General features: G+C 38.9%; 1 protein-coding gene across 1 annotated transcript in view; it reads right to left on the reverse strand.

Annotated features, from left to right (window-relative positions):
- HDAC9 (histone deacetylase 9) overlaps window positions 1-12764 on the reverse strand; it is a 642497-nt gene that overhangs the window by 263424 nt on the left and 366309 nt on the right. Inside the window, exons 5-6 of the mRNA XM_067562102.1 lie at window positions 2109-2350; window positions 957-1107 (exon numbers count right to left, since the gene is read on the reverse strand). Coding sequence (XP_067418203.1) covers window positions 957-1107; window positions 2109-2350 — 393 coding nt within the window. The remainder of the gene's footprint in view (window positions 1-956; window positions 1108-2108; window positions 2351-12764) is intronic.

A 12764-nucleotide genomic window follows, 5' to 3' on the forward strand; every position in this document is an offset into this window, starting at 1 on the left:
AAATATTTTGAAAAAACAATTTCAGAGTCAAATTTTGCCTTCAAACTCGTGTGCAGTTTACACTAACGTGATGGGAGTTCTATGGAGTCTAGTTTTTAAAACCTAAAACATATTCTAGATGCCAATGCTAAACTGGTAGCATTTTCCTTATAAATAAAAAGGCTGAGGAATGTCAGATGCTATGCAGATCTCTTCTGGTTTGCTCTTTATTAATTAATACTTTGTGCTCTTTCAGCTGTGCCATGGTAATACCTCCTTGCGGCAATTCCATTTTGAATCATTTCACATCTTTGATACCCTGGAACAACCTGGTTTTAAACTGACCTTACTGAGGGGAATTATTTGTATCTGTCTCCCTCTAGTGAGCATCACATTCCAGCAATGTTCTTTCTATCTTGCATTTGCCTTAAAGCCACACTGGAGCTGGAAACAGACCTCTTGGTCACATCCTAGGAAGCTGCATCGCCAGCACTGCATATGCCCGGCTGAAAAGACCTAGTGTTGTACCTAAAGCAGACATGCTCACTTGAGGTACTCTTAAATGCTATATTAAGTTTTCAGTCTTGAAACATTGTTCAAATTAATTTGTTTGCCAGCAAGCAGGCATTAGGTAATAAAGAAATTCTCGTAGACAGATGATCTGAAATTAAGCTTTATGCTTTTAAACGACATAGCATTTTATTTGTACAAGGCAAGGAAGGTATCCAAGAGGGAGATATCCAGCCTTGGCACAATGCACTTCAGAGACAACCCCCTGCATTTGCACAAACTAATAATGTGGATTAGCAGGTGTAACAGGTGAATCTGAATTTTACAGGCACACCTTTTACTCCTGGCTGAATATTTAATGTTGAATAGGACCATGCTTCTTAGCTTAGCGCTCCTGGCCATTAGCTACTCTGGGGGGGAAGGATATATCGTCTTTTTAAACTGAGTCCAGATACAGTGGTTCTTACTTTCTCTGCCTCTTTCTTTGCCTCTGAGGGGAGGAAGCTGCTGTTCCCTGCGATGTCTCTCCAGTTCCTGCTCTTGTCTCTGCTGCTCCAGTTTCTGCTCCTTTTCGAGAAGTTCTTGCTGTTGTTTAATAGCTAGGAGTTCCTGTTGTAACTTGCAAAGAATAAAATACATGAATAAATGCAGTCTGCATTGCTGTCAAGGTCAGTGTTGGCCAAAACAACCCATTACAATAGCTGATATCAGAGTTGTCATCTGTGCTCATATTACTCCGTAACCCACTTTTTTATTCTTTCAAGTGGGATATTGCATTATCAACTGCAATTAAAATCAGCTCTAATATCACAAAGTAGCTGGCTGCAACGGTTTCGCTTCTTTCTCTTTTGCCAAATGTGGATATAACCTGCACATTATTCTCACTCTCTGCCAATATAGCATCAGACTCTAGATTCTGTTCTCAACTGGATTTGTCTGTTAGCTGCACCATAGAAAGGCTCACCCCATCAGCAGAGTGGCAGTCTGAGATACTTCAGAAAGAAAAAAAATAAAAGCAAGACCATAAACTTTCCGTCAAAAATTCTACTTCGGTGTTTCTTCCATGACAGGTTTAATCCCATAAATCAATTTCTTTCATATTATGGGAGGGAGCCTGGAAAAGGGTATAGTGCCAAATTCACAGCACCTGCCCCCATTTTTGCAAATATCAATGGCAGGACACCTGTATCTGATTTGTGGGCACAAACTCAAGCAGCTGTGAAAAAGCAGTCACAACTGCTAGGCAGATCAAAATGGCACCTACAAAAAAGCAGCTGTATTGAGGCCTACCTGAAAATGTGGTGAAAAATATAGACTTTGATGACGTATCATCCAAACGAGACAGAGTAATCTAATTTAGAGTGCCTTGGTTTGCTGCCTGCATAGTACAACACTGCAATAGCCTCTACCAATTATGCTTGAAAATCTTTTTTTAATAGCCAAACGTTATCACTATTCAATCCAGTGTGGGTTTCCATTACTTCTCTATACCATGCACATGTACAACAATAATCACTCAAACTCCATCTCTAAATCAGAAAAAAACTTCCAGGATCACACTCTTTATAGTATTCAGCTTATTGTGGAGAATCCCAAAGATAAATGAAAGATTTTGCTACCTTTATGTGCTCCTGGAGCTGGGCCTGGTGCTGTCGGGTCAAGTTTTCATGCTGTTTCTGAAACTCTGCAATCAGAAGTTGTTTCTGAATTTGCTGCTGCTGCTGGATCAGAAGTAGTTCCTGCTGTAGCTGCTTTTCACGCATAATTGGGTCCACCATTGGAACCATCATTCTGAGATCTGTTCGCAAGTCCAGCGGTGTGATAGGCTCCAGTCCCACAGGAACCTCTGACTTTACATCCACTACAAAATAATAACAAAAAAAGGAAAATATATGAAATCTAATTGGAGAAGCAGATAAAAATTAATTTAGGCTCCATATTGAGCGAGGGACAGAACAACTCAATTTCACCCTCAAAATCCTTCAATGTAAATCATATGCAAAATCTAGTCATTTCCACTAGCAATCTAAGAAGTTCACACACCATCCTATTACTTTCCTCCCATTTTTTTAAGACTGTCCCCCTGAAAAATAATGAGAACCCCAGGTCCTACAAAACATTGTGCAACATGCCAGAATTTGCCAATCTGCTGACTTGGCATGATTTAGTTCAATTGATGAGACATTTCTGGATATGCAGTGTTATGTGACAATACACATTTAGTAGACTTGTGGTATTCGGCACAAGATGAAGGCACTGGAGTTGTGAAAGTTCTTGTTCTCAATGGAGAAAGCTAACATTCAGACTGACTGACGGGGATTTTACACCGAGGCATTGCTCTACAAATTGTGCAAATTCTACATTATGCAGTGAGAGCCATAAATACACTAGGCACAGAGGAAGACAGACAGGATTGTATGGGACAATAATGGGAAAAATACATTTTTAAGTTTTAATGTGGTCATTGTTTTAAATAGTGAACAGTCACATGTTTATAATAGATAGAACATGGCATATTCATCATGAATGAAAAGATCTTCCTAAAAAGACTGTTTTAATTCAACCCCAAAGATGGAATAAATTGCTAACACAACATAGAATCAGGTAAGGAAGAATCACTTGTTCTTTCATTCCCTGAATTAAATCCAAGTATATATCCAAACAATGATTTTCACTATGCTACAGGCCTACACCACTTGTACTAAGAGAATCTCCATTAGTAGTTAGCAGTACGGGTCTGAAGAGTTCTGTTTCCTTCCACTAAAGGAGAATTACACACAAACATACCAACTAGTTCACTGCAACTACTTTTATAGAAAAAAATATTGAGTGGTTATAAATACAGTGTCTCAAAATGACCAGCTACACATACTTCTATACATATTTTCTCACACATTTTATGTCTATTGTTCCCTCAGCTCAAAACAAAGAAGATAGGGACAGAATACAGTAGAAACATTCCAGCAAATAGTAGTAGTATGCTGGCTGTGAAAGCTAAAACTAAAGCTAACAGATTCAGCTGAGTTCTAAGTATATGCTTTTTGGTATACTTTGGCATATCACATATGCTGAATAAAAATAAACATTTTTTTTTTAGAAGGAGGACATGAGACACCAAATCTCTCCCTTTTCATTATATTCTGTTTCTGTCAATAAACATCAAACATTTTTGTTTTATTCCTTGAAACAGTGATTGTAAACCTCAAAGTACAATTTGACTACTTAACCTGCTATCCCAACAAAATGATTGTGTCTAACTGCTTGCTTTTGTTCTGAGACTAATCACTAAATTGTAAAAAATCACCCTTAGCTTACAAAAACTACTCTTGATTATAAATAATTGCCCCAGACCAAGAGAAAGCAGCAGTCAAGAACCCAGCCTTTCATCCAAATTATTCAGCAGCAATCCACATTCCATTTGTCTAGACTAAATATAGCAGCGTTTATACAAGAAATCAATAGTGCTTCCAGAGAGCAGAGCAGAGACATGAATATTTCATCAAACTCAGAGAGAAATGGCAATCAGCAAACTGACAGTTCTGTGTAGGTCGACTGGCCCTCCAGATAAGCCCCTGTTACTTGGACAATGGCTCATTGCCTGCAAGTCACAATCTTATCATAAGCACTGTTCTATTTTTAACATTAATTGTGTTGTAGGTGACAAAGGCTTATGATGTTTAAAGCGGAGAGATGGATTTTCTTACATCTTCTGTGACAGGATAATAAGCCTCACCAGGAGCAATAACAGTAACTAGAGCCATGGAAAACCTGCGGGGTTCAGTTTGCAATAGTGTTTGCAAACTGAACCCTGCAGTTTGGTTTGCAGGCACTGGCTACAAACCAAGCCCTTCATGTATGCCTGAAGATTCAAGTCTGATTATAACTCTCACCGCCAAGGAGCATCCTCACCTCTCTATCCACAGCAAGCCCCTATCTGGTTAGGGGTACAGAGTGAATAGATTTTCTAACAATGGTGAATGAAAATTTCCTTCTCTCAATCTGCAAAATGTAGCAAACCTGAAACCCATGCTCAGTTTGAAGGTATTCAAATTTTTCCTGCAAAGAGTTCACGCAGCTCTAATATTAACTAATATTAACTAATATTACCTATACTGCACACTAATACTAATGGTGGCTCCACTTCAGCGAGTTCAACTTACCACCCTTAGTAGCAGGGACAAAAATCAAGAAGTAGGTATTCAGAAATAGAGACTGTGTAAATTAACATACAATATTTACAATGGTCATCGTTAAAGAGTCAATATTTTCCTACAAATGCTCATAATCCTGGAGACCATGCAGTTATTTCCTGTCAAAAGTACTGGTAACAACTGTGTTATCTTGGATATTATCGTGAGGTAACTGTTGGTACAGTAAAATTGATTTTTTAATGGCAACCATGGTACTGAGACGGCATCCCTGGTAATAGCTAACCACATCAACCAAAAACCCCAGAAATTATTCTAAACAAAATGTATATAAAATCACGAATTAAACTGATTGTTATGGTGCTGGCTGCTCTATATGGCTGAGCCATTTCTATTATCATTATTTCCTACCAATTCATGAGGATGACATAGAGGGAGCCAATGGAGAGACATCAGTGTAAAAGTGGAGAAATGAAGTTGAGAACCAGTCAGCATGTATAAGAGCTTTGACATATTATTGTGAAGGTCTTTTTTCCCCTACCATTTTAATTCTAAAAGATTAAAGAAGGCACAACAATGTTTATTTTCAACACACTTCATGTGTTATACACAGCCACATCACACTGGAACACATGCATTTTTCTAAGTGTCTTAATTTTCAGTGTTTGCAACTTTTGCACAGCTGAACTAGGAGTGGGAATTTTTAAACATCCCTAAAAATAATGGGTTCTGGTCACCCATCTGAGGACTTACCAAAATTATCAGCTGAAAGAGGGGAAGAATGGGCATAAAGAAAACAGTGAGCTCTGACATCCTGCAGTATGCTGGTGAGACAACTGAAGATGTTACTCTAAGCTCCTGCAATTCCAGGAACTATGCCAAAATAGTTACAGGAACAAACACTCAGCACGTTGCAAAAACAAGTATATTTGTTTCCCTCAAGATCTACTATTGCCTTAATTTTAAAACATAAACAGCACTGGGGTTATAATAGGGTGTCCCATACAGGCTGTATTCAGTATATGGGACCTACAGCAATGTTTTTAACACACTAAGAAAAAGAATAGCAATACCAGCAAAGCAGCATGATCCAAAGTGCACATGGAGGCATGGACCTTGCACACCCATGTATAACAATATAAAAGGGCTGATTTTAATTGACTGAGGCTTTGGTTCTCCAAGTCCCATTTCGAAATGGACAGCAGTAGAAGAGCACAGCTCCTCTGTTGAAGAATGCCATTTCTTTTCAGTGACTCAGAGTTTAAATTTCCGCTGATTGGCGTATTCAAAGATCACGGCCTTACTCACCATTTTTATAAGAAAATAAAGAAAAAACAGCAAATATGGCACTGATCACCATATTCTCACAACAGGGGCAATCTTCCCTTCCTTGGTACACAATTATGTCATTTTAAAATACAGAAACTTGCGCAAGGGATGCTGTAATCTATCAGGTTACCATTTGTCTGCTATTCTTTATTTGAAATATAATGAAGAATACTAATAGGCTCACTTACCGTAACTTCTTTGCTGCATTAACAGTTCTGAGGTTAGAGGAACTGTATAAGTGCATTAGGAGTGTAGAAAATCAAGTTAACTGCTTCATCACTGAATTCCCTGGGCAGCAGGTTGAGTTATTCAGATGGGAGCAGGTGGCAGACAGGTTAAAGCAGCTAGAATTGGGTCAAGTTCATTTTGTCTCCTTGTGAGGGGGAGGTGGGAAAGGAGAGGGCAGCAGAAGCATTTTAGAGTTGGGGAGTGACTCTTTTTTTGTAGGGAGAGGGAAGCCTGCAGCAGCTGGAAAGCTAAAATTAAATCACACATTGCAACAGGTAACCATCCTTTCCCTAAAGCTAGCAATTTTAATGATAAGTGGTAAAGGAGTATTTTCTGAAAATGTGTAAGATTTATTAAAATCCAAAGAAACAAACTTCAAAGAAAGGGACACAAACTATTCAAAATGTCAGCACAATTTTGAGACATAAGATATTAAAAAAAAAAAAGAAAAAAAAAGACAATCCTTTCTATAGAGCCTCATGGGAAAGATGTTAGTGTTACTCTTTTTAATTATATTCTCCAAAAAAGTAAATCTTGAAATTGTTATTAAGTTGTGCAGCACCATCTATATATATCATATATGTTTCATAAAATAAAAACAAACTGAAACATAGGAAAGAGTTACAAACATTCAGAGAAGAAATAAGTTTTAAATTAAGATTCCAAAAGTAGAGAAGAAATGAATGTACAGAATTAATATTTTTCAATGTGGAAATAGAAGGAATGGGTTGACCAGCAACAAAGCATCACATGTATATAATCAAGATGCTGAAGAACCCACAGAAATTAGTTTAAAATGGTAAGAATGTGCTGGGAAAGCTTAAAAAAAATTAATGACAATGCTTTGAATTTATTTCTCACTTTAACCCCTGAACCTTGGAATTTATGTGCAGAAAATCCAGGATTTTGGAGAAATCACTGGTACTTCATAGAATCAAAGGTCTGGAAGGGACCTTAAGAGGTCACCTATTCCAGCCCCCTGCACCTATGGCAGGACCGAGTATTATCTAGACCATCCCTGACAGGTGTTTGGCTAAACTGCTCTTAAAAATCTCCAATGATGGAGATTCCAAAACCTCCTTAAGCAATTTATTCCAATGCTTAACTACCCTGACAGTTAGGAAGTTTTTCTTAATGGCCAACCTAAACTGCCCTTGCTGCAGTTTAAGCCCATTGCTTCTTCTTCTATCCTCAGAAGTTAAGGAGAACAATTTTTCTCCCTCCTCCTTGTAACAACTTTTTGTTATCATGAAAACTGTTATCATGTCCCCTCTCAGTTTTCTCTTCGCCAGACTAAACAAACCCCAATTTTTATAATCTTCCCTCATAGGTCACATTTTCTAGACCTTTAATCATTTTTATTGCTTTTCTCTGGACTTTCTCCAATTTGTCCACATCTTTCCTGAAATGTGGTGCCCAGAACTGGACACAATAATCCAGCTCAGGCTTAATCAGCACCGAGTAGAGCGGAAGAATTACTTGTTGTGTGTTGCTTACAACACTCCTGCTAATACATCCCAGAACGATATTTGCTTTTTTTTTGCAACAGTGTTACACTGTTGACTCATAATTAGGTTGTACTCCATTATGACCCACCAGATCTCTTTCCATGTTACTCCTTCCTAGGCAGTCATTTCCCATTTTGAATGCATGCAACTGATTGTTCCATACTAAGTGGAGTACTTTGCATTTGTCTTGATTGAATGTCATCCTATTTACTTCAGATCATTTCTCTGGTTTGTCCAGATCATTTTGAATTTTAATCCTATTCTCCAAAGCACTTTCAACCCCTCCCAGCTTGGTATCGTCCGCAATCTTTACAAGTGTACTCTCTATGCTATTATCTAAATCATTGATGAAGATATTGAACAGAAACGGATCCAGAACTGATCCCTGTGGGACCCCACTCAATATGCCCTTGCAGCTTGATTGTGAACCACTGATAACTACTCTCTGGGAATGGTTTTCCAACCAGTTATGCACCCACCTCACAGTAGCTCAATTTGGTTGTATTTCCCCAGTTTGTTTATGAGACAGTCGTGCAAGACAGTATCAAAAGCGTTACTAAAGTCAAGATATACCACATCTACCACCTCCCCCCATCCACAAGACTTGTTATCCTGTCAAAGAAAGCTATCAGGTTGGTTTGACATGATTTGTTCTTGACAAATCCATGCTAACTGTTACTTATCACCTTATTATCTTCTAGGTGTTTGAAAATTGGTTGCTTAATGATTTGCTCCATTCTCTTTCTGGGTACTGAAGTTAAGCTGACTGGTCTGTAATTCCCCAGGTTGTCCTTATTTCTCTTTTTATAGATTGGCCCTATATTTGCCCTTTTCCAGTCCTCTGGAATCTCTCCGGTCTTCCATGACTTTTCGAAGATAGTCTCTAATGGCTCAGATATCTCCTCAGTCAGCTCCTTGAGTATTCTAGAAGGTATTTAATCAGGCCCTAGTGACTTGAAGACATCTAACTTGTGTAACTAATTTTTAACTTGTTCATTCCCTATTTTAGCCTTATATCCTACCTCATTTTCTCTGGCATTCACTATGTTAGATGTCCAATTGCTTCTAACTTTTTTGGTGAAAATTGAAAAAAAAAAGTTATTCAGCACTTCTGCTATTTCCACATTTTCTGTTATCGTTCCCCCTCCCCCCCCCCCCCCCGCCTTTAAGTAATGGGCCTACTCTGTCCTTGGTCTTCCTCCTGCTTCTAATGTATTTGTAAAATGTTTTATTGTTACCCTTTATGTCTCTAACTACTTTAATTTCATTTTGTGTCTTGGCTTTTCTAATTTTGTCCCTACATACTTATGTTATTTGTTTATATTCATCCTTTTTATTATTTGACCTAGTTTCCACTTTTTGAAAGATGAGGAGGTAAATCCTGAGAGCATTTACTCCTGGGGGAATTCTGCACCACAGCACAATGCAGAATTTGCACAGAATTAATGATCTGCGCAGAATTTCATTTTTCCCCGCAGACTTAGTGCTGCAGAACTGCTGACTGCCAATAGAGACGCTGGACCCATCAGAGCCCAGCTCTCCAGCTCGCAAATACAGGACGCTGCCGGGGAAGAGAAGGAGTGGGAGGGAGAGCTGTAGGGTTCCTGGCAGCTGTAGTTCCCAGCACGTCCTAAAGGAAGGAAGCTCCATACAAGCCCAGGACCCAGCATCAGACTGTTTCTCTCTCTGGATCTCTGGGAGGTTGGGAGGGAGGGTGTCTGGGCTGGTGTCACTCCACAGCTGGGCTTTGAGGAGGAAGGGTTGCAGGTGTCTGAGACCAGAGGAGTAGAGTTGTCTCCTAAGATGTGCTCAGCTGGCACGTGTGACACACCCAGACTGAGATGCCCAACAAAAGCATAACAGAGAAACAGGAACTGGATTGTCATAGGGTTTCTTTAACTCTGTACTCCTGGGGGAATCTCTTTTGTTGCCTGTATTGTTACAGACGTACTTGCTGACAGGTATTTCTAAATAAATTACCAAAATAATTGAAACTGGTGTTGTTATATTGTATTATTTTGACAAATAAAATATGCAGAATTTTAAAATATTGTGTACAGAATTTTTAATGTTTTGACACAGAATTTTTGAATTTTTGATGCAGAATTTCCCTAGGAGTAGGTGTTGTGATGTCCTGAAGCAGCGTGTGGAGGGGGTAGAAGAAATGGAGTATTAGGGGTTTGCCTGAATGAGGTATAGGGGGGACAATGAGGGAGGTATAGGAGTAGTGGGGCCACAGGTAGGAGTTGGTAGAACTATGGGAAGGTAGAGGACAGGCATGTGGGGAGGGAGCAAGAGAAATAGGTTGAGGCAAGGCCACTGAGAGAGGGTGGGCAGGCTGAAGAAGAGTTTGCAATCATCCAGAAATGGAGTATATAAGGAGAGGATGTCAGGAGCTCAGAGCCAGTTGAGGAAGAAATTTCTCCTGTTGGGCAACAGAATTACAGGAACATTGCACACTGTAATCTAAGAGCAGTTCTGGCATTCTGATAAAGTTGTGTGGCAGGACCACACAGCCAATGTAAATAAACAAATAACGGAGTGATGTATCAGTACTGTGAATACTGGAAAATTAAGTGAGCAACATGGTTTAGAACAACCAGGGATAGAGGAAACATGGAGTCTGGCAAGAAAACTATTGCAATGGTCCAATGTAAAATAGTTACACAATAATTCACCATTTTGGACCTGTTCCCAAGAGAAGCTGAGTGCTCACATCTCTCATTTGCTTCAGGAGGAGCAATAAGTGCTCAGTGGCTCTCAGGATTGGACCCATATTGCAGAAGGGGGCTAAAAGGTTTGATTTTTAAAAGTATTGAATACATCAAGCCAGACAATCCATAAGCAATAAGATGTCACAATCTAAAGGGATGCCAAGGACTAGATTCTTAGTTTTAATGAAGCAATGTTGATTTACCCCAGCTGAGAATCTGGCCCCAAGACCTTAGCCACTAGTACTGGAGTGACAAGCAAAGGTGGCCTGGAGAGAATTTTATTTTAGTTATTCTTAAAGGGCCACCAGAATCCTGATTTAGGACTAAAGTATAGGTTTTGTAAAAAAGGGTTTTACTACATGTATGGGAATGATTCCCTACCATCACAACTGATAAGGAAAGGCACTTACATTGTAAACCATGGGACGGTCACTTAACACCTTTCACTACAATATTTTCTGTAAGCAATTCACATGAATTCACATTTTCTCTATCATAGGCTTTTGGACGTCAAAGAAAATGGAAATATAGAAAAAAACGACAGTATGGACACAGGGAAATTTTCAAAGCACAGATTGTATAATGACTTGCAATGAGAATTAGGTGCCATTTGTGCCTTTGAAATTCTCCCCTCCTTTGTAATGTCCTGGGAAGGGAAAGCACAAGAAATTAAACAGCTGTTATTTTTTACCAGAACATAAATTTATACTTAGATCTCCCTTAAAGTGTAAGGAATAATTAAAGTGTAAGGAATTGGACCATTGTGAAATTAGAAATAGAAATGAGGTACCAAACCTGATGGGACACACTCATTTGATGTTACAGGGTCAAGCAGTAATGACTAGAAATGTATTCCTCTTTGTTCTACATACCACAATTATATCTTTTCTCTCTTTCTTTTAAGCATTTGCATACACATCACAAATGAGAAGTAAAATAAATGCAAATAGCGTTCTGGACTTTGATTTACCATTCTCTTATTTCCCAAGGGTCTAAAAAGGAAGCTCAGACAACCACAAACTTCTGATATATCAGTGAGAGGCCTTGAAATACCAACACTGAAGTAAAAGTTAGCTGGCTGGCTGTTTTAAAAATCAAAGCCTGTATTATATTGATTTACTAAACTCAGACTCTCTCTCTGCAAATATGTTTATGAGTTAAACAGTCATAACAAACCATAACACAAACATGAATGCCACATAATTTGTAATACCCAAGAAGTTCTTAAATGCTGCAGTGTTTGCTATTACTTCACTAGTGAGTACTTAGCAAAAGCGCCATTTATCAACTTGCCAGTTTTCTTGCAAACATCAAGCCAACGTCTTGCTGTTAACTAGCAGGGGTCAGAAGATTAAGGGCAAATGCACACAAGATGTTACATTAAAATATGGAACAAATGCAAAATCTGTTAAGACCAAAACCATGATGATATGTTATCAAAGTTAGACCTGGGCTATATTTGGATTTCCATGTTGCTCTATTTATGCTTCAGCCAGTACCGTTCTTACCCACAGATTCTCTACACCTGCTGACAGATGGGACTGTTCATTTTTCAGAAGCTGACCTTTTCTTACAGGGAATCTGAATGGTCTTAATTCTAGATACTTCTGCTGCAGGCAAGATAAAAATAAGCCAAAGATAAATGTGGCTATATTTAAAAATGTAGAATTTCTCCTCAACCGACAGACTTCCTTCACAGCTCCAGTGTCCATGCTACACCCATGGTGACAACTAATTAATGATAATATAATATAATATACACACACATAAATGCTGTGTTCAGATATATCATATTTGTCTCGCCAGATTGTGCCTGACCGTTGCACATGTATGCAAGAAAGGGCAGGGGAGAATGCCAATGGAATAACAGAATCCTAGAAATGTAAGGCTGGAAGGGACTTTGAAAAGTCATTTAATCCCACCTCCTGCGCTGAGGCAGGACCAAGTAACCCTAGACTATCCCTCACAGGGGTGGTCCAACCTGTCTTTAAAAACTTCCAATGACAGGGATTTTACCACCTCCCTTGGAAGCCTATTCCAGTGCTTAACTATCCTTATAAAGTTTTTCCTAACATCCAATTTAAATCTCCCTTGCTACAGATTAAGCGCAGTAATTCTTGTCCTACCTTCAGTGAAGCTGGAAAACAACAGATTGTTCTTTACAATATAGCCTTTAATATACTTGAAGACTTATCAGATTCCCCTCTCAGTCTTTTCTCAAGCATTTCTCTGCCCTCATGTCCCCCATGCAATGACCAGGCACAACTGTAGCCCTGTTTTCTTGCCTTTTCCTAGTCATTACTGAAGAATGGATCTAATGTGACATGATTATCTGCAGCTCTAAATAG

Source organism: Emydura macquarii, unplaced genomic scaffold (assembly GCF_026122565.2).
Source record: "Emydura macquarii macquarii isolate MOO-44397 ecotype Brisbane River unplaced genomic scaffold, CSIRO-AGI_Emac_v2 contig_2422, whole genome shotgun sequence".
Taxonomy (NCBI): Eukaryota; Metazoa; Chordata; order Testudines; family Chelidae; genus Emydura; species Emydura macquarii.